The sequence below is a fragment of the Pelobates fuscus genome, chromosome 4, assembly GCF_036172605.1.
Source record: "Pelobates fuscus isolate aPelFus1 chromosome 4, aPelFus1.pri, whole genome shotgun sequence".
Taxonomy (NCBI): Eukaryota; Metazoa; Chordata; class Amphibia; order Anura; family Pelobatidae; genus Pelobates; species Pelobates fuscus.
The window spans coordinates 18,451,734-18,478,328 of NC_086320.1; the positions used below are offsets into that span (position 1 = coordinate 18,451,734).

General features: G+C 43.8%; 1 protein-coding gene across 5 annotated transcripts in view; it reads left to right on the top strand.

The window, feature by feature from the left end:
- Positions 1-26,595, top strand: part of TSNARE1 (t-SNARE domain containing 1) — a 420,326-nt gene that overhangs the window by 117,959 nt on the left and 275,772 nt on the right. For 4 of the 5 annotated variants that reach the window (XM_063451002.1, XM_063451003.1, XM_063451004.1 and 1 more), the window contains exons 4-5: positions 14,080-14,157; positions 15,518-15,587. In XM_063451002.1, coding sequence (XP_063307072.1) covers positions 14,080-14,157; positions 15,518-15,587 — 148 coding nt within the window. Of the gene's footprint in view, positions 1-14,079; positions 14,158-15,517; positions 15,588-26,595 lie in introns of those variants that run through there. The other variant, XM_063451006.1, reaches the window with a different exon arrangement.

The window sequence follows — 26,595 nt, forward strand, 5'->3', positions numbered from 1 at the left end:
TGATTATCTCCGCCATGGAGGTGGAGCCAGCTTCATCGAGACCTGTGTGGCGTGGTAGAATTGGTGAGTGGAGACACCCTTTTATCGCAATCATAGCAGGGCTGGAGACCTAAACTGTCATACAAGTACTTTAAGTGTTCCCTTTATTTTTTTTGAGCAGTGTATATTCCTGACACTAAACAACACACTGTAACTCCAAGTCAATTACACTTCTGTGAAATCAAACTGTCCACTAAGGAAGCAACACTGAGTGAAAATCAATTTCACATGCTGTTGTGCAAATGGGATAGACAACAGGTGGAAATTATAGGCAATTAGCAAGACACCCCCAATAAAGGAGTGGTTCTGCAGGTGGTGACCACAGACCACTTCTCAGTTCCTATGTTTCCTGGCTGATGTTTTGGTCACTTTCAAATACTGGCGGTGCTTTCACTCTAGTGGTAGCATGAGGCGGAGTCTACAACCCACACAAGTACCTCAGGTAGTGCAGCTCATCCAGGATGGCACATCAATGCGAGCTATGGCAAGAAGGTTTGCTGTGTCTGTCAGCGTAGAGTCCAGAGCATGGAGGCGCTACCAGGAGACAGGCCAGTACATCAGGAGACGTGGAGGAGACTGTAGGAGGGCAACAACCCAGCAGCAGGACCGCTACCTCCGCCTTTGTGCAAGGAGGAACAGGAGGAGCACTGCCAGAGCCCTGCAAAATGACCTCCAGCAGGCCACAAATGTGCATGTGTCTGCTCAAACGGTCAGAAACAGACTCCATGAGTGTGGTATGAGGGCCCGATGTCCACAGGTGGGTGTTGTGCTTACAGCCCAGCACCGTGCAGGACGTTTGGCATTTGCCAGAGAACACCAAGATTGGCAAATTCGCCACTGGTGCCCTGTGCTCTTCACAGATGAAAGCAGATTCACACTGAGCACATGTGATAGACATGACTGAGTCTGGAGACGCTGTGGAGAACGTTCTGCTGCCTGCAACATCCTCCAGCATGACCGGTTTGGCAGTGGGTCAGTAATGGTGTGGGGTGGCATTTCTTTGGGGGGGCCGCACATCCCTCCATGTGCTCGCCAGATGTAGCCTGACTGCCACTAGGTACCGAGATGAGATCCTCAGACCCCCTGTGAGACCATATGCTGGTGGGTTGGCCCTGGTCAATGCTAGACCACACGTGGCTGGAGTGTGTTAGCAGTTCCTGCAAGACGAAGGCATTGATGCTATGGACTGGCCCGCCCGTTCCCCAGAACTGAATCCAATTGAGCACATCTGGGACATCATGTCTCGCTCCATCCACCAACGTCACGTTGCACCACAGACTGTCCAGGAGTTGGCAGATGATTTAGTCCAGATCTGGGAGGAGATCCCTCAGGAGACCTTCCGCCACCTCATCAGGAGCATGCACACTTGTTGTAAGGAGGTCATACAGGCACGTGGAGGCCGCACACACTACCTCATTTTGACTTGTTTTAAGGACATTACATCAAAGTTGGATCAGCCTGTAGTGTGTTTTTCCACTTTAATTTTGAGTGTGACTCCAAATCCAGACCTCCATGGGTTGAAAAATTTGATTTCCATTTTTTTTATTTTTGTGTGATTTTGTCAGCACATTCAACTATGTAAAGAACAAAGTATTTCAGAAGAATATTTAATTCATTCAGATCTAGGATGTGTTATTTTTGTGTTCCCTTTATTTTTTTGAGCAGTGTATGTTTGTATATTATTATTTTTTTTCATTTTCCTTTTCAGATTTTAATTTGTTGCACTATGAAATTTTGTTAATAACCCTAATATCATTCAACCCTCGCAACAGGGTTTTTCAATATTGACCTTCCCACTATTTAGAATTCAGTCATTTCTGGAAGAGAAGTTAGGAAATCTAATTTAACTGCAGTTAGCGGGTCAGAGTGAAATGAATCCCCTTCACGTTCATTATTCGATATATTTGGGGTGGGACGTATGGGATGGAAGAGGTGGACAACAGTGATTCTAAAAGATTTCATTCTGGAAACACACACTTCTAAGAGTGTTTGGTGAAGTTTTCCAAACATAGCATTTTGTCACAGCTGCCCTTAATGGCTCTTTGATTGTGTGCTGGGAGAATCTGGGTTTTAAACTGTATTGATGTGCCTGTGTGAGGGCTGAACATCTTGTCTAATTATCTGAACATCACTCAGCAAAGCACAGCACTTTGTTCCCAAAGTCCTTTCTGTCTAGCGATTCCGTGAACTTTGAAATGGTTTTAGTTTCTGTATAGTCTGCTGGCTGTGAGATTCAACAGTCCCTCTCCTCTTCAAAGTATATCGATGGCACCATGTCCCTTGTTTATGTGAATCAAGTGATCTTTAGCAAGAATACCTCCTAAGTGTTTTCATCAACAGGCATTTTTATTTACACCACCCACCTAGAGCTGTAAACCCCTTCCTCTGCCATGTATCGGTAATACTTATTTATTTATAACTGGCATTTATAAAGCGCCAACATATTCTACAGCGCTGTACAATTGAGGGAAAAAAAACCCCAAAACAATATATACAGACAAATACAAAGGATATTGAGTGCTGTGAGCTGAGATCTAGCCTTTGAAGCACTTTCATACAGTGTGCCTAGTTAGCATGTGAGCTTGCAATCTAAAGATACTTACATTTTCTTTTTTTCTTTCTTCAGCGAGGACACTACTTAAAGCCAGTACAGCTTCCTTTAGGCACTCGGGGACATTAAAACAGCCATTTTGTATCCCCTGCGCTGATCACCTGAGATTCTGATTAGTTATTCTGTTCTGTGTTTGATTCCTCAGTAGCAGCCATTAAAATGTGAAACTTGTTCAGCATTAAATGTGTCGATGTCCTGAAATGGTAATTACAATTACAGTAGTATTATCAACTTATTATTTTGTATTTAAAGTTTAACTAGTGTTAAAGTCACATAGTTTATTCACATAGCATGAAGAACAGTAGTTGCATGCAGCACCTGATGATAACATCACACACAGCTACCCCACTTCACACTCAGCCACTCCGGATCACTATCCATTCTGTTCGTGATTTCATTCACTTCGAAGATATTTCCGTATTTGGATTGTTTGTAAAGTATCTACCTAAAGGCTTTTTATTTCACTGTATCACGGTTTAACTACACTGCTAAAAGTGAAAGTGCTGCTGATATATCTATCTATCTATCTATATATATATATATATATATTTTTTTTTTTTTTGTTTTATTGAAAAATGATGAGGTTTCTTCTGAAACATCTTGTAGGAACAGGAGAGGCGATTACCTATCCAAATAAAGAAGGTTGATTTTATATGTATTCAAAGCAGATTAAAATAGACAGTCTCGTTGCCTTGGTACATTAATTATGGATACACTCAGCTGGTGAAGAGTCTGCCGAATTGCTCGTCAAATTGACAGTAACGTGGCAGATTTAACCCAAATTATTCCATAAAGTAAAATCAGTATGGTTAGTTGAATCAAGACTTAAGCCCAACAGTCCAATATTCGAGAATAGAAAGTAAAAAAAAAATACCAAAAAACAACCCAGTAAACTTACAGTTTTAAGACCTTTACAGATATGTCACAAACAGGAAAAAAATATCCTTCTGGATTCCAAAATGGCTGCGTGAGATTTCCGCTGATCAACACGCCGTTACCACCTACATTAAATATTACCCTGTTATATTCTGCTTTTAAAATAAACCATCCAGATAATCCAACTCTCTACACAATCTGATAGAACAACCTCAGGCAGAAAACACAATTTGTATTCTGCTTGTCAAACAGTAAATGCTGTACGTATTTTATTTCACTATTCTGTATTGCAGGATGTACACTGCTCTCCAGGAAGTGGCTCAGCCAATCAGCATGCTTCCTTAATTTTCAGTGCCGTTGACTTATACCATAAACCTTTGAGCCAAAAAGTGTAACACACCATGAAAGGTAGACATTTTTAATCACGAGCATGTTATCATTTTTGCTCGAAAATGGATTGTCTCTGGCATTTGCAAGGCTTGGCGTCACGCATACATACTACTTTAGATAAGTGATTTAGAACGATGCAGTACTATAAAGGTTTATGCAGATCATGTGCCGTGTTACAAGGTTTGAAAAAAAAAATCCTTTAACATGAAGAATAATTAAAAAAAATGTAATTTATTCCATTCTTAGCTCTTCGCTTTGTGTATTTGGACACAGACCTGCTAAAACACAATTTAAGAGGCTTCTGTTTTGTTATATAAAATGTCCTGTCTTGACTGTAAAACCTTTTATACAGCTCTGTAACTGTATCCAGGGAAACAGATTTAGAACGTGCAGCAAGCATCCATCTTATTAATTGATTTTCTCTCTAAATTAAAGTCTAGCTTTTTGCATGCAGAGATATCAACCAGAAAGCCTAAATTACTGTATATCATCATTCAGCTTAATCCACCTGTATAATGCCAGCGATCCCAACTGCAAGCATAGTACACCAATACACACCTTTAAAGCAAGATCGTAACGCAGTCTGACCTCAGCCATGTTATTTTAGAATTTAATTTGGTCACGATGGGATGGTAACACATTCAATGTCTTTTATTTTATTTTTGATCTGCACATTCTGTTGGTACATGTTTTTGGTAAATGTTATTTTAAAGCTATGTGAACATTTTTAGGGTGGTTATTTGCTCCTGTAAAGCTGGGTGGGATCTTTGAATTAGTGCTACAATTTTGAAATGGGTTAAGTTAAATATTTTAGTTTAAAGTTTACACCATTTTCCTTCAAGATCTTTCAGTACAGTCTAGGATGTCCTGCAATGAGCCGATAAACCCATTCAGGGCCTCGAAACAATACATAATTACACTAGCTAGAATTGGAAACCCACAATTCCTGATCACTGTGACTGCACTTGGTGCAATAGTATCTACAATAATCCTTAGGATAACAGTCCAGTGATATGTGGCTACATCTAGCATTGCATCTTAAAATTTTGAAACAATATTGCCCGCTTCGCCAGACTCATACTTGTGACTAGTCAACCATGTTTACGTAGGAAAACTATTATCCCTACACTTTGTGTGAATACGGGTAAGAGTGCTCGATGTTGCGATGCTGGTGGGTAGTGCGAAAGGTAACATGCCTGCATTAGTAGGTTATTTCAGAAACTAGCTAGAAGAATGAAACTGCATTGAGGAGGAAGAGCATGATTTTAACTATTTAGGAGATACTCTTTAGTGATGTAGTATGAAAATCCTCATCCTGTCACTTTCTCTCTTCCTGCTTCTAGCAGCTGGTGATGTCTCTCCCAATCCAGGGCCCTTCACCTTCTCTACACACACTAAGGAAACCAGAAACCCCACAAACCTCATCACATTACCCTGCCCTTTACCCTCACTTACCAACATTCAATGTGCACTCTGGAACGCCCGCTCCGTCTGCAGTAATTTAAAGGGACACTATAGTCACCCAGACCACTTCAGCTCAATGAAGTGGTCAGGGTGCTAGGTCCCCAAGGTTTTAACCCTTCAGATGCAAACAGCAGAAACTGCTATGTTTACATTTGGGGTTAAGCCCCTGCGACGCTGGAGGCATATTATGCCTCCATCGCGCAGAGCGTCCAAAGGAAAGCATTGAGAAATGCTTTCCTATTGACAGCTTGAATGCACGCGGCACTTGGGAGGGCTCCGCTGACGTCGGCGGGGGAGGAGAGGTCACCAGCGCCGAGGGAGCCGGTGCTGGAATAAGGTAAGCTGCTGAAGGGGTTGAGCGCCAGGAAGAACGTCCGTGGGACTTTGATGGGTACCGTTTGAAATATAAAGAGTAGTTGCGGCAGTAATGTCATTTTCACCGCATTCACTCTACCCAGCCAGGATATGTAGTAGGTTCCCCATCTGTGCAGTTCCTCTGTCGCCTTCCTCAGCATTGGGAGGTAGTTGTGGGTGTAGAGGTCCGACGGGTTAGGCGTTAGCCATATCCCTAGATATTTCATACGGTGTGTACACCAGCGATACGCGTGTTGTGTTTGGATCGTGCGTTTGAGAGTTTGGTTAGCGGTTATGTTCAGTATCTCCGATTTCGCGTAGTTAATGCGGAGATTCGAGATGCTGCCGTACATGTCAAATTCCATCTGAATAGCCTGTAGGGAGGTCTCCGGGTCCGTGACCACGAACAGCATGTCATCCGCGTAGGCCAGAGTTTTGTGATGTACTTCTCCGACCATCAGTCCTCGGATTTCCGTGTTGCGTCTGATCCTGTTGAGAAAGGGTTCCAGCGTCAGGGCAAAAAGTATGGGCGAGAGCGGGCACCCCTGCCTGGTGCCGTTGTGAATCTGAAACGGGTCTGTCAGTGCGCCATTGATCCGGATGCGCGCCGTTGGGGTAGTGTACAGCGTCTGCACCCAGGACATGTACTTGGGCCCGATGCCAAGGGAGCGGAGCGTTTCGAACATCAGGTCCCAGTCCACCCTATCGAACGCTTTCTCTGCGTCTGTGGACAGGAGTAGAGTTGGGGCCTTCTGTGCTTTCGCGTGGACTATGAGGTTCAGGGCTCTGATGGTGTTGTCCCGCACCTCTCTGCCTGGTATGAAGCCCGTTTGATCCGGGTGGATCACGGTGGGCAGCAGCGGTGCCAGGCGTGCCGCCATCACGCTCGCTAGCAGTTTGAGGTCCGTATTAAGAACGGAGATCGGGCGGTAGCTGGGGCATAGTGTCCGGTCCTTATCTTCCTTTGGAAGAAGGGTAATGTTCGCTGAGGTGAATTGGGCCGTTGGTGTGGCCCCGTCCTGGACTGAATTCAGCGCAGCAATGAGTTTCGGTAATAAGGCTCCAGCGAAGGTTTTGTAGTATTGGAGGGGTAGGCCATCCGGTCCCGGTGCTCTGCCCGTTTTCGCTTTTTTGATGGCTTGCGCTACCTCCTCTGGGGTTATAGGAGCTTCTAGTGCTTCCTGGTCTACTTCCCCTATTCCTGGTATGTCTGCCGCAGCTAGGTATCTGCGGATGTCTTCCAATTTTTGGGGCCTCGGATGCTCCGGATCTGTATGTCGGAGACTGTATAGGTTTTGGTAGTACGCATGGAACGCTGTCGAAATCTGTTCCGGTAGGTGTCTGAGGTGTTGTTGTGCATCTTTGATTTTCGGTATATACAGCTGGCTCCTGCGTTGCTTCAGGAGATTCGCTAATAGTCTCCCGCATTTGTCCCCGTGTTCATGGGTCATATGTTTGTAATGTTGGTACGAACGTTGGATTGCGCGGTTCAGGTGTGTGGTGAGTTGGGACCGCTTGGTCTGGAGTTCTTCGTATGTCGTCGCGTCTAGGGTGCGTTTGTGTCTGGCCTCTAAGATCTCAATTGCCGCGCTGAGTTCATGTATCGTCTGTATCGCCCTCTTCTTACGGGTCGCACATATCGCGATGAGCCGGCCCCGGATAACTGTTTTGTGCGCTTCCCAGCACGTCAGTGGGGTGACTTCGTCTGTTTCGTTGTCCTCGAAGTACTCCTGGATGTGTTGATGCATCTGGTCTACAACCGTGATGTCTGAGAGCAGTGATTCGTTCAATCGCCATGACATTTGTCTGGGTCTGTGTAGCGGTGACTTCATCCGTATGCGGATTGGGCTGTGGTCCGACCATGTCATCGGTAGGATTTCTGCGGCACTGAGCAGGGCTAGGTTGCGGTGAGGCATCAGGAAGTAATCCAGTCTTGTATAGGTCGAGTGTGTCGTTGAATAGAACGTGTAATCCCTGGTGGAGGGGTGTAGCGCCCGCCAGCAGTCCGCCAGCTGGTGGAGGTGTAGGAGGCGAAGTGTGTTGGCGTGCCTGTTGTATGGTGTGTTCCCATGCGAGGCCGTCGAGTCCTGGTCTGGATGGATCGCCAGGTTAAGATCTCCGCCCATGATCAAGGTGCCCTCCGCGAATTTCATCAGGGTGTTTAATGCGGCACGTAGGAAGTGGTATTGTTTCGTGTTCGGAGCGTACACATTAGCGAACGTGTACGTTTGGTCTAGAATTGTGCCTTTCGTGAAGAGGTACCTGCCTTGTTTGCATCTTACGGTGGCTTGCTCAACGTACGGGACATGGCGGGAGAAGAGGATGCATACTCCCTGCGAGCGTCGGTTTGGGTTGTGGCTGAAATATCCCATTGGATAGTTGCGATCCTTCAAGGCTGGTGCCCTGCCTTCCTGGAAGTGCGTTTCCTGGAGGAACGCTATCGAGGCTTTGTAGTGTTTCAGGTCGCGCAGTAGTCTGGAGCGTTTCTCCCTAACGTTCAGGCCGCGGACGTTGTAGGAGACCATACATAAGTCCTCCCTAGCGTATCCGCCCGGTCCCGGTGTCGGCATCGTCCGGGCGAGGTCCAGGGAGCGAAGTGGGCTAGCCTTGTGTGTACGTGTGTCACTACGTGCTGTCGGTGGTGCGTCTGGGTTCAGAATGGAGCTGTATCTGTGTTTACTGTCGGTTAGGTCTGTTAAGTCTAGGATATCGGACAAGCGTCCCGATTTACCGGTCCCTAGGTCACCCCGAGTGGGGTGCCTGTGTCGGTGTCAGGAGTGATGTGTCCCCTACCAGTTGGGGGCTGTTTTGTCCTATGCCTGTGGGGGAGTCTGGTTATCTGTCCGACCAGATTCGGTCCGTCGATTCCGTGGCAGCGCGGAATGTGGTACCGTGTGTGGTATGTGGAGTGCAGTCACTCGTCCCCTTGGTGGCTTTGTAGGTGGAGCGGCCGCTCCGTCCTTTCTGTATAGAGCATATGTGGGTCTGCGTGTGTGTGCCATGCATATTGCTATGTGTCGCGTCTCTATGTTTAAATAGCTCTCTGTTTTACTGTGGTGTCTCTCGGTCTGTATATTATGTCCCTGGCGAGGCCTCAGTTTGGGAGTTCCTACTTGGGTGCATGCGCGTCGTAGCTGTGTTGCAGGCGGGGCTGGGTGGTTAGTAGGTGGTTGTGTGCTCGTGGGGTTACGGGGTGAGTGTATATTAATGTTCAGGCTAGTGGCTATGTCTAGCATGTTCGGAGGTTAGGCTCTTTGCGGCCCATCACTCCGGTATGTCTTCGTGGTTGCCTCTACCCTGGTCTGTCGGGTTTCCTATTGCTATATCTACTGCAATGAAAGTAGTTAAGGCAAGGCCTTGTAGGCAAGCCAATCTTTGGGCTGTCGCTAGGTCTGTCTTGATGCAATCATCATTCATGTATTTTTTTTTTTTTCCCTTCACCCCCCTCCCCCCCCGTGTTTCCTCCCCCCCCTCTTCATACCTCCCCCCTTTCCCGTCCCCCTCCCTACCACCCCCCTTGACATCTGTGTGTGTTGCCTCGGGGCGTCTATCTCACGTCTCCTCTTATTGCCACCTGGCCTCTTTCCCCGCCCAGCTTCCACCGTCCGGTATTCGGCCACTTGTCTCCTATCTATCCCCCCCTCCGTTACCCACTCTCGTGTCCAACCCTCCCAGGCATCCCCCCCCTCCCCTGAGCGTATGCAGCCCCCCCCCCCCACGTCACTCCCGTTCTGCCCCACCCCCAGCGAGGGACGCGGGCCGTCCAACGCCGACAGCGTGTAGAAATGTACAGAAGGGGGCAGTGCGTAATGGTCAGTTAAGTTACCCACGAAATTAAATACATATAAACCTTGACAATGCTGAACCAACCAAAGTAGGCTGATAAGGAGCGCCTAGATTGTAAAAGTGGGCAAACAGTCAGGAGCCGGTATGTAGGCAGGCAACCGAAGGGAGAGTCCCTGTATGCCTTAGTAGTATCGCTTCTAGTCCATGACCTTACTTGGTGGGAAAGTCCGTCCGTCTTCGGCTCAAAGTAACCCGGGGTGCCTTTCTAACCCCCCTCACCGTGGGCATGTTCGTTGTTGTGTCCCGAGCTAAGTGCCGTGTGTGGCCCCCAGTCCAACAGCCCACAGCATATCAGTAGCAGTTCAGAGTACTTGTATGCCTGCCCGGCCTTCGCAATGCCAGTGAAGATGCTGGACCCCGTCCCCCTCCCCAAGTGTCCTGAGCAGCTCCCCCCCATGGCTCAGCAAGTGCGGATTAGTGCCCTAGAGCCGAAACCCCATGTTGCGTGGTGTGTCGTGGACTCTTGTTCCCGTATCCCCGTTCCCCACCCCATTTTTGGTCTATGTGGCCAGTTCGTGGCTGCGTGTCTCCCCAAGTAGTACTCACGGTTTGCAAGTCCTCTGTGCTGCTAGCAGGTTCTCAACCTAGGGCTCCCGCTTCTCCGGCTGGCAGCCTGCTAGTTCTCTTGTTCGCGCCTTGCCGGGCCCGGACTCCGGTCCCTGCGGCGTTGTTGCTGGGGTCTTTGAGGACCTTGGTCCGGTCTGCGCGGCTGCTGCGGTCCTGGCGGGAGCTGGAAAAACGATCTTGCCAGACAATCTGGAACTTGAAGCGGTGGGAGGCCCATGGTGCGGAGGAAACCCGGGAGATCTTCAGGCCTTCTCACCACCAGTTGGTCTGGGCCGTGCCTGGCCGAGAGGGAGAATGGGTAGCCCCATCTGTATGGTATTCCTGCCTGTTGCAGCGCGGATGTTTCTGGGCGTAGGGCTCTCCTAGCCTGCAGGGTGTACCTGGATAAATCTTGGTATACTGATACGTTCTGGTTTTCGAAGCGGATGGTACCCATGCGGCGAGCTGTGCGCAGTATGTCTTCTTTCAGCTGATAATTGTCTAGGCAGCACACAATGTCTCTGGGCGGTTCTCCCGGCCCCGGCAAGGGTCGCAGTGCCCTATGCGCTCTGACTATGCCGAGTCTGGGCATTTGTGTATCTGGGCGAACAGGCGCTGCAGCGTGTCAGGTATGTGTTCTGCAGGGCCACCCTCTCTCACCCCGCGGATCCGTAGATTCATCCTGCGGCCGCGGTTGTCCAAGTCATCTATCCACGTGGCTAGGTTGGCTGTGTCCGCTTCCTGGCTGGCCACGGCCGAATTAGTGTGTTCCAAGTCCGTGCGGAGTGACCTGGCCTCAGACTCCACCACTGACATCCGGGCTTCCACATTAGTCAGGTCAGTGCGGAGTTGAGCCACCTCCTCCCTCACCACGCGGCCCAGCCGTTCAGATAGGCTCTCAAAGTCTGCCTTAGTGAGCAGATTAGGGAGTATGGCCTTCCACTCACTCTCCTGTGGGGGCTGTACCTCTGATGCAGTGGATGGTGCTGGTGACATCCTAGCCGGCGTGGAGGGGAAGGAATCCATGTCCTGGCTTGCGGCCTCCTCCTCCCGCTGTGGTGAACGGGCGCGAGTTGTGGCTTGGAGGTAAGAGCGGATAGAATGCTCCCCTTCGCGCCCCGAGGGTCTTGGGGTGCCGGTGGGGTCGGATTGCTTCCTAGTGCGACCCATATCTTTGTGTGGACGGGCTTGGTGCCGGTATTATAGCAGTGTTATTGCGGGTGCCACGAGGAGCTCCGGAGTTAGGCGTCCATCTTCCTCGGCTGCCGGACACGCCCCCCCACTAATTGCATCATGGGAAATGTAGTTCAAAATCAGCTATGTGTGCCAAGATTGGCCATTACTGCTTCTAGGCTCTAGCACTCTCCATGAATTGTTGCATCTTCGTCAACAATTTTCAAAAGGTTTTTAAAATGATTCTGTATGTTGTGTATATAAGCTGATATTTCAAGGAACCCAGTGAAAGATGTTACTGCAAGCTTGAATACCACACTGGGATCAAACGGCTTTCGCAGAAAAATGGAGATCTGTTGGCTAACACTGTTTACTGGTCTGCCATAAGCATGAACATATGTTTGTTTTTCCTTTTATTCTGCTTTATTATGGCTGAAACCATGATATGCCTCTGGACTTCTTTAAATGCTGCAAAGTGACACCAAGCAGAACTGCAATTGGTGCTGGAAGGTCTCAGGCCACCCTCTTGAAATTTTACTCGGCTATCTATCCCTCACTACATAGCTGTTCTTTCCTTTGGAGCAGGGTTCTTCAAACTCTGGCCCTCCAGATGTTGTTCAACTACAACCCACATGATTCCTTGGATGATATAGATAGCCAGAAAACCATGGGAGTGGTAGTTCAGCAACATCTGGAGGGGCAGATTTTGGAGAACCCTGCTTTAGAGTTTGTAGTTGTTTTTATCAGCAGTGTAGCTTTTAGTCATGGGATCACTATCGGCATTCAGTCTAGATTACTCATACTCAATACAGGTACTGGGACGTTGCCGGAGGATACATATTCATCCCAGGTGATGTCTCCGTGAGGTGGTGGGAATACGGCAACAGAGTTTCTTACAAATCTAAAAGAAAAACTCTCTGCATCATAAACAGTAGGTTGTTGTAAAGCTTGGAGTGCCCCTTTAGGTGTACAGGAACGCCATTCTACATACAGTATTCAGTGAGAATTGCTGGGAATACCAATTGGAATTAGTTTGCCTATTTTGGCCTGCAATTTGAAATTCCCTTTGGATTCTCTGTTATGTGAATAGCCATGTATGTGTGAGTTAATAAAGCTTGTTACTAAATCTCTAACCCATGTATTTTTTGTGTTGCGCTGGCTTTTATTTCAGAGAATTCTCAGTGTTTGTTTTTCCTTTTTACATTTTCTATAATTGCTATTTTTCACACGTGAATAGGCCCTGCAGCCTGGTAATCGGTGGTCTCTGAATGTCGCCGGGCAGTGTCTCAGCTGTAAATCCAGTCTGTGTTAAAGATATAGCTTGTCCTAACACATGTTTCCAATAGAGCTATTTCAAAGGGAATGTGCCTCTTATGCCTTTAGACACCATATTATTATTTCCCAGCCACAAACAATGGAAGAAAAGGGTAAAACTACAAAAAGAGGCTTTGCCGTGATGAGCTTAGCCTACCTCTGCCTCCCATGTCCTTCCATGAGATCAGACGGAAGGGAGCATGTGTGGTTTGTGTCTTTTCTGCTTGTTAGTGATAAAGCGACTCGCCACACACTAGGGATGGCAGATGCTCTCCGCAGTGCTGAATCTGCCCAACGACGTCAACCTGTGGAGCTGGTTTTAGTGAAATTACAGCAAGTCCTGTTACGGTGTGCAACCATCCAAACCGACCTTTTTATCTGTATTTGTTTTTGTTTTAAAACTACCAAACAAACATTTTTAATGTTTAAAATAAACAAAGATCTCCTCCTGCTGGTGAGATAATTGAATTTGTACTTCTACTTGTTATTCCATGTGCAAAGTGACAACATATTCCTTGACGCCATACAATTAATAAAACTAATAATCTCTGCTTAAAAGGGATTTCTTAAACCATTTATCTCACATGTTTGTCCTTTGTGCTATGTTTCCAAATTAAATTTTGCTTGACTGTGTTTTCTTCCCCCTTTAATGTGCATAACAATACAGATATAATTTAAAAGTATATAACACCAGGATAACTTGAATCGTTTTACTGCTATCCTAAAACAACACATAAAATAAATCACAAACGGCTAAAACAGTAGGAATAGCAGCAAAATACAACCACACCTATGAACAGTTAAATAAAAAGGTAAATGTATTGCAATAAGTAACAAGTAAACAGATGACTGTTAAAACACAATAACAATGAGATAAATAACAAAAAAGAAGGTAGAAGTAAAGGTAGCTACCATTTACCCCCAACAATTCTATATGCTCTTGTGACCTACTAGTGTAGCATTTTCTGTAGTGTAATATGCATCGATCGGAGTGTACGACTGCTGCATTGGCTGGGAAATGGACACCCCTCTTATCACAGGCCACATGTCTTTTTTATCAGCAGGTATTAACCCCTTCCCTTTCTTCATTAACCCCTTTCGTCCCAACAGTAAAATGGCTCAATTGTTTAAAAAAAAAAAAAAGATGCCTGTTTCTTTCCTTGCTACGGTCACAGTTGGTGTGCACAGTATCCAGCTGATCGAAGGGCTAGCTTTGTGCTTTCATGTGTTTTGGTATTGTTTAACTTGGAAATCAATACAGTGTTTTACATTCACTCTGTCTCTTGTTCTTTGTATATAATGCAAAGAGAGTTTGACACCTTTCATGGTAAAAAATACATTGCTATAAAAATGTGCTTTATCTTCCTTTGAGACTGTAAGCTTTTATGTTACTTTGTTCTATTGTTAAGTAAAACATTCTTCAAATTAGTGCTTGTTTTAACATTTGTATTAAATTATGTTTCCAGCTACCCAGGTGGACCCAAATGAACTCCAGGAACTTTTCCAACTTGCCTCCGGAGATGTGTTTCGAATAAACAGTAATGGTGGGTATTACACACAAATTTCCTTGTTATCAGTATCTGTTTTCTGCTTTGTTACTGGTATTGTTTACTTTAACTTTACTTTAAGTCTATTCCCTAAACTGCAAACTGTTGTGAAGTGATGGGAGTGAACCCATAGCAAGATACAATCACTGAATGAGCGGCTTTTCAGTCCTGCTACCTATGTAGCATTCTGGTAGATATAGTTTCCCAGAATGCTCTTGGCTTATTCCTAGAAGTCAGCTATATATATATATGATCAGTTAAAGATAAAAGAAAAAAGAGCGAGTGAAAACTCTACTCTCCAACCATGAGTCGGTAAAAACACAATTACATACAAAAGGAGGGTCTACGAAACAGTGCAAAATTGATAAAAAGAATAAATAGCAAAAGGTCCAATATAATGCCACAGTGGCAATAAGGATACCTCCACAATTTGGATAAAATCACAATTGATATGTATATAAAACCTTAGTTCATAAATAGATCATAAAATATACTGCCCATGTAACAGTCCAAAGCGTATCAGCTTGCAATAATGCAACTCAGTTTATTCCTGCTATGATGGCAAAGTCAGGATATTCTGAGTGGCTGGAATAATATAGTATATTACTGTATCTTTACGGAATACATTACATGTACACAAGTATTAGATATAAGATATTCTTCAGGATACTCAGGTGTGATGCTGGATGATCCAGTGGATCTAAAATATAAATGACAGAGACTTGGTGCTCTCTGCAAACAATCTATTTGTATAAAATATGGATAAAATACACTCATAAGAACATGTGCAAAAGTGGCTTCTCCGCAAGAATGGTGGTCCGAGTCCACGTCCTAATATCCTAATATCCTGACTTTTCCATCATAGCAGGAATAAACTGAGTTGCATTATTGCAAGCTGATACACTTTGGACTGTTACATGGACAGTATATTTTATGATCTATTTATGGACTAAGGTTTTATATACATATCCATTGTGATTTTATCCAAATTGTAGAGTTATCCTTATTGTCACTGTGGCATTATATTGGACCTTGGATGGTTTTTGCAGCCGATCACATGCTCTCATAAGGCATGATGCAAATCGGAACACAATTATGGTTAGTTTATACTCGATAGTCTATAGTTCATGTGCTCAGGCTGGAAATGAGGATATTGCATTAAATCTGAAGATGAGGATATTGCATTAAAGAATACATTGGGGGTCATATCTAGGATTATACCTTCATCCCAGAGTAGTTATGGTTTTATTTTTGCATGTTACAAGACTACAGGCTGTATTAAGTTATTCTGCGTGTGAAGAGAGGTTGCTTTCTCCACGATTCAGCTTGTTCTTCTCTCTTCCTCTTTTGCCGACAGTACAGTCTTTGGAGAGAATCCTTCGGTCCCTGGGGACCCCTAGTGACTCGCAGGAGCTGAGGGATCGACTGTAAGTCTTTGATAATTCTTCTGATCCTTTCTAGATGTTTCCAGATACGTGACATCAGGCACTGCTGTTTGCTTCCCGCAGTGGGCCAGATACATTGGGCTCTTATAAGTCTTTACATGAAGTGCAACGTTTTATCTAATGCCATGCTGCTTGTTCTTCCAGCGATTAAGCTAAACCATACTGATTTATGTGGCCGCTCTGTGTCAATGCAGCACAAATAGATTATTTAAAATATGCTAGTTACGGTTGCAGTGGGTGTGTCGAGTCTCACTGATTACATTTTGTGAGCCGGACCATGTCATAATGCCCAGAATCAATGACAGTCATAAAAAAAATTACACTGTGTGACTTCATAAAAAACAAAAAAACATTTCTTCTATGCATGGTATTAGTCAAACAGCTAGCAAATGCAACGGTTCTACTTTACTTAACCCCTTAACCCCTCAAGGACACATGACATGTCATGATTCCCTTTTATTCCAGAAGTTTGGTCCTTAACCCCTTAACGCCGTTACGGCTTGCAGCCCCAGGAGGTAAGTTATACTTACCTCCGCCGCGATCCGCTTCGGGAGGACTGCCTCACAGCCCAGGCAGCCCTCCCACGGCAAATCAGGCCCCCGGGGGCCATGTGATCGCTCTCAAAGAGCGATCACATGGCCCCCTATAGCTGGCTGTGGATCTGCCAGCAGGGGGACTGTTTGAAATATCAGACAGTCCCCCTGCTGGTGGGAAGTATAAAAAATAAATAAAAGACAAGTGTAAAAATAAATTAAATATATTTTTATATATATATATATATAATATGTATATATATTATATATATATAATATATATACATATTATATATATGTAACGTCATACAAAGTGTATTTTAATATTAATATATTATAAGTATATAAGTATATATATTAATATTAAAATACACTTAGAATGACGTTACATATATATAATATGTATATATATTATATATATATAATAGATGTACATATATATATTATATATAAATACGTATAATTAAAATAATAAATACATTAAATAATAAAATAAATAAATAAAATATTGAAACAAAATTTAATATAAATTATATATGCATATGTAATTTCATTCTAACTGTATTTTGTTATTAATATATATATATATCGGTAACAAAATACACTTAGAATGACATTCTATATATATCTATATATATATAAAATACAAATAACCGCAAATATATATATATAGATAAATACATATAATTACATAAAAGATTACATTAGTATACACGTAGAATTTAAATACCTATAAATGCATATATATTAAAATTCTACATGTATATTTAAATAATCTTTTAACGTAATTATGTGATTTGATTAATTAAAATTTGATTGACATGCATGACAACACAGGGAGAAAGTGCAGAGAATTTAATTTGCAAGCACTATATTTGACCCTGTAACTCTCCAAGACACCATAAAACCTGTACATAGGGGGTACTGTTTTACTCGGGAGACTTCGCTGAACTCAAATATTAGTGTTTCAAATTGGTAAATTGTATTACAATGATGATATTTTAAGTAAAAGTGACGTTTTTTGCATTTTTTTACAAGCGAACTGCACTTTTATGGTCTATATTATTGTTGTAATATGTTTTACTGTTTTAAAACACTAATATTTGTGTTTAGTGAAGTCTCCCGAGAATAACAGTACCCCCCATGTACAGGTTTTATGGTGTTTTGGAAAGTTAGAGAGTCACATATAAGGCTTGCATTTCATTTTTTTCACATTGAAATTTGCCAGATTGGTTATGTTGCCTTTGAGAGCGTATGGTAGCCCAGGAATGAGAATTACCCCCATGATGGCATACCATTTGCAAAAGTAGACAACCCGAGGTATTGCAAGTGGGGTATGTCCAGTCTTTCTTAGTAGCCACTTAGTCACAAACACTGGCCAAATATTCGTTTTTTGCTTTTTTCACACAAAAACAAATATGAACGCTAACTTTGGCCAGTGTTTGTGACTAAGTGGCTACTAAAAAAGACTAAACATACCCCACTTTCAATACCTTGGCTTGTCTACTTTTTCAAATGGTATGCCATTATGGGGGTAATTCTCATTCCTGGGCTACCACACCGTCTCAAAGGTAACATTACCAATCTGGCAAATTTCAATTTGAAAATGTAATGTTCTATGTTTGACCCTGTAACTTTCCAAAACAACATAAAACCTGTTAATGGGGGGTACTGTTGTACTCGTGAGACATCGCTGATTACAAATATATGCATTTTTTTTGCAGTAAAACCTAACAGTATTATGACATTCACAGTTAAAATGTCAGACGGAAATGCAAATTTAAAAAAAAAATCTTATTTTCTCACATTTTTTTTACTTTTATTCATAATAAATGATGTTCCATATATGAATAGTTAATGATAGATTAAAGCCCTGTTTCTCCTGAACAAAATGATATATAATAAGTGTGGGTGCATATAATTTGAAAGAGGGGAACTACGGGTGAACAGACATATAGCGCAAATTCCAGTTTTTATTTACGTTTTGTTTTGATCAGAACGTGCACTATTGACTCCGTCCTGAAGGGGTTAAGAACACAACTTCAGAAACAAAAGGGAATCATGACGGAATATTTCCGTCATGTGTCCTTAAGGGGTTAAAGGAACACTAAAAATGGCTACAGTGGGCTGTAGTGATTTAGGTGCCACGAACGCCCTGGCAAACCCTATTACTAATGTAAGCAGTCAAATTGTTTGTTAATGATTCTATGAAGAGCTAGAAGCTCCTGTATGGAACGTCTGTTGGCTCTCTTGTGTTAAACCGTGCCATGCAGGGATAGCTGTTTGGCTGACTGCAGAGATCTTGGAGCTGTCAAACAGGCAGTGATTGCGCCCACCCTCCCCCCAGGTTCCCAATACTGAAAACTGCCATTGAGATCTAGACTACAGCAGTGGTTCTTTGTTTTGGCTCCATGATTGGCTGTTGTGCTACCTACCCCACAGAGATGGAGACCGTGGGAAGAGACCATTGAGGCTATATTGATTAAATCATTTTAGTATATATGGTATTGGATTTTAAAATGTAACAAAATCATTTTACACCTGAAGAATGTTTTGTCAAAACGAATGCCTCACAGGTCCCTGTGAGCTGTGAAAAGCTTAATGCTTGCAGCTCAATCCCAGAATGCATCGAAGCTGCACGCAATTATATCATTTAATCAATGTGCTCTTCTTAGCAGATTATTTAACATAAAGCAAACATTTAAACATACCGTATATACTCGAGTATAAGACGAGTTTTTCAGCACATTTTTTGTGCTGAAAAACACTAACTCGTCTTATACTCGAGTCAGTTGTCTGTATTATGGCAATTTTCATTGCCATAATACAGACATGGACCGGGGGCTGTCAGGAAGCTGTTACTTACCTTCACCGCAGCTCCTGTCAGCTCCCTTCTCTCTTCTCCGGTGCGTGCAGCTCCCAGGTCAGCTCCCTCTGCAACTCTCGCGAGAGCCGCGGGGTCAGAGCGTTGCCACGGGTTACCGTGGCAACGCTCCGCGCGGCCGCGAGAGTTGCAGAGGGAGCTGACCTGGGAGCTGCACGCACCGGAGAAGAGAGAAGGGAGCTGACAGGAGCTGCTGTGAAGGTAAGTAACAGCTTCCTGACAGCCCCCTCCTACAGCCCATCCACTGGACCACCAGGGAGTGAGAGCCCCCCTCCCTGGCCAGCTAACAAGCAGGGAGGGGGGACGAAAAAATACAAATATTAATAATAAAACAAAAAATAATTAAAATAATAACATAAAAATAATAATACAAATAATAATAAAATAAAAAAAAAATAGTTACCTAAAAAAAAATAACATTTAAAAAAAATATTAAAATAATAATTAAATAATAATTAATAAAATGCCCACCCCCCACCAATGCTCTGCACTCATACACACACACTGCACATACACACACTGCACATACACACACTGCACATACATACACACACTGCACTGCATTCATTATAAACACACTGCATTCATACACACTGCACTCACACACACTGCACTCATATACACACACTGCACTGCATTCATTATACACACACTGCATACACACTGCACTCATACACACACACTGCACTCATACACACACTGCACTGCATTCATTATATACACACTGCACTCATATACACACTGCACTCATATACACACACTGCACTGCATTCATTATACACACACACACACACACACACACTGCATTCATACACACTGCACTCATACACACACACACTGCACTCATACACACACACTGCACTCATACACACACACACTGCACTCATGCACACACACTGCACTCATACATACACACTGCACTGCATTCATTATACACACACTGCACTCATACACACACACACTGCACTCCATTCATTATATACACACTGCACTCATACACACTGCACTCATACACACACTGCATACACACACACTGCATACACACACACTGCATACACACACACAGCACTCTCACACACACACTGCATTAATTATATACACACACTGTAAATAAATATTCAGTTAATATAATTTTTTTAGGATCTAATTTTATTTAGAAATTTACCAGTAGCTGCTGCATTTCCCACCCTAGTCTTATACTCGAGTCAATAAGTTTTCCCAGTTTTTTGGGGTAAAATTAGGGGCCTCGGCTTATATTCGGGTCGGCTTATACTCGAGTATATACGGTAATCAAAAGCAATTGGAATATATACATTTTGTTAGCATGCTGGTAAATGTATTCGTTCTGTCGCAATGTTACATCACAACGCTGCATAGTGTCATCAAATCTGGTCACCATGGATATAGTCAAGGAGGTCCAAGCCTTTTTTCCCTTCCATACATTTGGCTTGAATTCGGCTAATGAGGATATCAAATCGTCCCCACAGTTTTTACATTGAATACACTTGCCCTCTGTGCAGAACGCTCAGTGTATGGTTTGTACAGCAGGGAGTTTTATGATCATAGTACAGGCTTCCCAAAATTCCGGCCCTCAAGATGTTGCTGAACTAGAACTCCCATGATTCTCAGCCTATCTATTTCATTCATAGAATAATAGGAGTTGTAGTTCAGCAACATCTGGAGGGCCGGAGTTTGGGGAAGCCTGTACTATGATCATAGTACATAGCACCCTGACTACACTTATACACTACATTTATAACAGCAATTATAGATCCAGCCTTTAAAACTCTACTGCCAATTAGCTATCTCTCAAAGTGCATTTTTAAAGGAGCACTATAGGGTCAGGAACACAAACATGTATTCCTGACCTTATAGTGTTAAAACCACTATCTGGCACCCTTTGCCTCCCTAAAGATAGTAACATCTTACTTGTATTCAAGTCTGAAGCTGCTGCCTCTGCCTGTGAACTTCCTCTGACATCATCAGAAGTCGTGGCCTGATCCAATCACAATGCTTCCCCATAGGATTGGCTGAGACTGAGGCAGATCAGGGGTAGAGCCAGCACAATTCAAACACAGCCCTGGCCAATTAGCATCTCCTCATAGAGATGAATTGAATCAATGAGGAAAGGTCAGTGTCTGCATGCAGGAAGCACCTGGAAGCACCTCTAGCAGCCATCTGAGGAGTGGCCAGTTTAGTTATCACTAGGCTGTAATGTAAACACTGCATTTTCTCTGAAAAGATAGTGTTTACAGCAAAAAGCCTGAAGGTAATGATTCTACTCACCAGAACAAATTCAATAAGCTGTAGTTGTTCTAGTGACTATAGTGTCCCTTTAATTATTGATAGGCAAACACAAGTTATGTTAACATTAGTGTGTTCCGGCTGGTTGCCTTGTGTGAAGCATATTGTTGAAATAACTAAAAATAAAGAGTTCAATTAGTCTTTAAACTTTTTATGTGAACAGCTATTTTGCCATTGTCCACCTTTTGTTTTCCTTCCAAGCATACAATGTATTTTTTAAAGAAATTAAAGAGAATTTGGATTCAAAGGGGTTCAAACATTAGCTATAGTCCTAGCAAGGTACAGTCATGTTAAAAACTATTTGGTGTTGAACGTTTATCAATCCGTTCAGCAGCTTTTTTTTTTCTTTCCCAGATGTTGGGCAGCTTCACCTGTCTGCAGCTGCCATGGCAGTAAGTCTTCCACAGCTGCAGGTAGTGAAGGCGCTTCCCATTCTCCGTCTAGTGAGACACAAGATCAGAGGGACCACTTGAGACGTGTTTGGGGTGCATGTAGCAACTTTAAATATTGCTGGAATCTCTCTCTATGTATTCTGGAACCATTGCTACAGCAGCGTCATAGTACTGAGTCCCACTGAGCTGCATTCAACGGGAACATTACTGAATAATAACAAGTTATCCGGTAGAATAATGCAGAAGGGTAATTTTAAGCTATTAACCAATGCAGACGCTGGTCTTAATGTGTAGCCCACCTACCGCCTGCCTTTAATTCTTCTTGTATAATGAGTGGGGTTAAAGTGCGCTTCGTATTTTCAAAATATTCATAATTCTCATATTTTCTGTGTGAGTCTCCAGTGTACATACGGTAAACTTGCCACTGTCTCAATAAGTAGCATGATTGAAAGTTATTTGGAATTTGAAGTTACTGCCTTGGAATTGTCCATGTGTCTAGTTAAAGGAACACTATAGGGTCAGGAACACAAACGTGTTCTTGACCTTTTAGTGTTAAATCCAATGCCTCCTTGTTCAAATCTGCAGCTGTTGGCTCTGCCCCTGATCTGCCTGCTTGGCTGACATCATCAGAAGTGTTGTTCTAAGCCAATCCCAATGCTTCCATAGGATTGGCTGAGACTGTCAAGGAGGCAGATCAGGGGAAGAGACAAACACAGCCCTGGCCAATCAGCAACTCTTCATAGAGATACATTGAATCAACACCTCTCTATGAGGAGCCTTCAGTGTCTCCATGCAGAGGGTGGAGACACTGAATGTCAGCCACACTGTGCAGTATTGCCCCAGAAAGCACCTCTTGTAGCCATCTGAGTGACCGCCAGTGTAGGTATCACTAGGCTGTAATGTAAACACTGCATTTTCTCTGAAAAGACAGTGTTTACAGCAAAAAGCCTGCAGTAAATGATTCTACTGACCAGAACAAATTCGATAAGCTGTAGTTATTCTGGTGACTATAGAGTCCCTTTAAAGACAGAGAATTAATAGTCTAAAGCATGGGTCGTCAACCTGGTCCCTACCGCCCACTAGTGGGCGTTTTAGGATTTCAGGTGGGCGGTAGGGATTTCCAGGTTTTGACGACCGGGCGGGCGGGTGCGAGCCGGCGGTACCCCTGCGACTGGGTACCGCCGTGACAAATTGCGGCTCCGGCCCGCGCGGCAAACCGCCGGGGCCGCATATGGAGGGGTCCATCGGGTGGCCCATGCTGTCAGGGCCACCCGATGGATGTGGATTGTAAGGGGGCCCGGTCAGCGCTGGGCGCTTTAACAGCGCGACCGGGCCCCCTGTGATGACATCGCAGAGCTGGGAGGAAGTGACTGCACATCACTCCTCCCAGCTAACCCTGAGAGCCGCGCGGGAGGAAGACCAGGGAGTCAGAGTGGGAACTCTGACTCCCATCCACCTGAGCCACCACTGGACCCCAGGGAAAGTCACCCTCCTGAATCTAAAAGGTAGGAAACAGGAGGGTGACTTAAATATAATGTGTGTGTGTGTGTGTCTTTGTATGTATGTCTTGTGTGTGTGTGTGTGTGTGTCTGTATATATGTGTGTCTTGTGTGTGTGTATGTATGTGTGACTGTCTGTTGGTATGTGTGTCTTGTGTGTGTCTGTATGTATGTGTCTTGTGTGTATGTGTGTCTGTCTGTGTTCCTGTATGTGTCGTGTGTGTCTTGTGTATGTGTGTGTGTGTGTGTGTGTGTATGTGTCGTGTGTGTCTGTATGTGTCGTGTATGTATGTGTCGTGTGTGTCTGTATGTATGTGTCGTGTGTGTGTATCTGTGTCTGTATTTGTGTCTGTATGTGTGTTGTGTGTGTGTGTATGTATGTCGTGTGTGTGTATGTATGTCGTGTGTGTGTATGTATGTCGTGTGTGTGTATGTATGTCGTGTGTGTGTGTGTATGTGTCGTGTGTGTGTGTGTGTGTATGTGTGTGTGTATTTGTCGTGTGTGTGTGTATGTGTCGTGTGTGTGTATGTATGTGTGTGTGTATGTATGTGTGTCGTGTGTGTGTCTGTATGTGTGTCTGTATGTGTGTCTGTATGTGTGTCTGTATGTGTGTCTGTATGTGTGTCTGTATGTGTGTCTGTATGTGTGTCTGTATGTGTGTCTGTATGTGTGTCTGTATGTGTGTCTGTATGTGTGTCTGTATGTGTGTCTGTATGTGTGTCTTGTACGTGTGTCTTGTACGTGTGTCTGTCTGTTATAGTGGACTATATAGTAAGTGGGCTACCTAGCTCAGCCTTCCTACTGGGCATTGCTACAAGGAAGGTTAAAAAATAGAAAAAAGGGGGAAAAAAAGGTGGGGAGGGGAATTGAGGAGGGAGAGGAGATGAGCTGACGCACAAGAAAAATCATAGAGAGATAATATGAGAAATCATATTATGCGCAAACAGAGAAGTCGTCTGAATATCACTGAAAGAGACCTTCGTTTGTTCCTTACGAAAATCGAACCAGATATCAAATATTTAGTCTCGCAGCATCAACCTCAAGGATCTCATTAATCACTAGTAAAGGTAATTTCAATTTACTTTATTGTTTTCTCATTAAACTTTATAAAGTTAAAAACCTTATAAACCTGCATTAAGTAGAAATAAAAAGATAAATGTACGTACATTTATTTTTTGTAAAACACCCTCCTTTCTAAAAAATATTCCGCATTTGCGCGAAAACTGGTGGGCGGTAAGGAAATTTTTTCAACCAAAAAGTTGCATTAGTGGGCGGTAGGTAAAAAAAGGTTGACTACCACTGGTCTAAAGCAAGACACCTCAGATGTCTATTCGCCATTTTTCCAGTGATGCTGATATCTATGTCTGAGGTGCTGGGGTGGTTATGCAATTGCTTATGTTAAGTCTTACTAAACATTACTTTTCTCAATGTACTTGACTATGTAGATGCTAATGAATGCTAAAGGGAACTGTCATGAATATACATTCCACTTATGTATTTGTAATATTATGTTTGCTTATCCCTTCTATGTACCAAACATGTATTTGTGAGGTTTGAAAATTAAAATTAAATGTGGAAATTTACACACCTTGTTCCTGCAACTGGTCGCCACTATTTTAGCCTATTAACTTCCTGCAACTGGTCGCAACTCGCTTAGACTATTAACTTCCTTCAACTGGTCGCCACTCGCTTAGACTATTAACTTCCTTCAACTGGTCGCCACTCTTTTAGCCTATTAACTTCCTGCAACTGTCAGCCACTCTCTTAGCCTATTAACTTCCTGCAACTGGTCACCACTCTCTTAGCCTAGTAACTTCCTGCAACTGGTCACCACTCTCTTAGCCTATTAACTTCCTACAACTGGTCGCCACTCTCTTAGCCTATTAACTTCCTGCAACTGGTCGCCACTCTTTTAGCCTATTAACTTCCTGCAACTGGTCGCCACTCTCTTAGCCTATTAACTTCCTGCAACTGGTCGCCACTCTCTTAGCCTAGTAACTTCCTGCAACTGGTCGCCACTCTCTTAGCCTATTAACTTCCTGCAACTGGTCGCCACTCTCTTAGCCTATTAACTTCCTGCAACTGGTCGCCACTCTTTTAGCCTATTAACTTCCTGCAACTGGTCGCCACTCGCTTAGCCTATTAACTTCCTGCAGCTGGTCGCCACTCTTTTAGCCTATTAACTTCCTGCAACTGGTCGCCACTCGCTTAGCCTAGTAACTTCCTGCAACTGGTCGCCACTCGCTTAGCCTATTAACTTCCTGCAACTGGTCGCCACTCTTTTAGCCTATTAACTTCCTGCAACTGTCAGCCACTCTCTTAGCCTAGTAACTTCCTGCAACTGGTCGCCACTCTCTTAGCCTATTAACTTCCTGCAACTGGTCGCCACTCTTTTAGCCTATTAACTTCCTGCAACTGGTCGCCACTCGCTTAGCCTATTAACTTCCTGCAACTGGTCGCCACTCTCTTAGCCTATTAACTTCCTGCAGCTGGTCGCCACTCTTTTAGCCTATTAACTTCCTGCAACTGGTCGCCACTCTCTTAGCCTAGTAACTTCCTGCAACTGGTCGCCACTCTCTTAGCCTATTAACTTCCTGCAACTGGTCGCCACTCTCTTAGCCTATTAATTTCCTGCAAATGGTCGCCACTCTCTTAGCCTATTAACTTCCTGCAACTGGTCACCACTCTCTTAGCCTAGTAACTTCCTGCAACTGGTCACCACTCTCTTAGCCTAGTAACTTCCTGCAACTGGCCGCCACTCTCTTAGCCTAGTAACTTCCTGCAACTGGCCGCCACTCTCTTAGCCTAGTAACTTCCTGCAACTGTCAGCCACTCTTTTAGCCTATTAACTTCCTGCAACTGGTCACCACTCTCTTAGCCTATTAACTTCCTGCAACTGGTCGCCACTCTCTTAGCCTATTAACTTCCTGCAACTGGCCGCCACTCTCTTAGCCTAGTAACTTCCTGCAACTGGTCGCCACTCTCTTAGCCTATTAACTTCCTGCAACTGGTCGCCACTCTCTTAGCCTATTAACTTCCTGCAACTGGCCGCCACTCTCTTAGCCTAGTAACTTCCTGCAACTGTTGCTCCAGTCGATAGATTGCAAGCCAAACTGGCACCTGGGGTATCGCTTTAAGTGTTAAATAATCCAAAAAAACAGTTGAAAACTTAAAGGTATGAAATCGTGATGGACTTTAGGCACTTTGAGTGATCCTTTAACTTTCAATCACTGTTATTAGCTCTGTCCTTTGTACGTGTTTGTCAGCATGGTTTATCGTCCTCATTTTTAGTGAGTGTCCTGGCTTGTGCCAGTGTTATTTGATACATCTTGTAAAATAATTGAAAAGCAATAATGTTGACACAAGTTGTAGTTGGT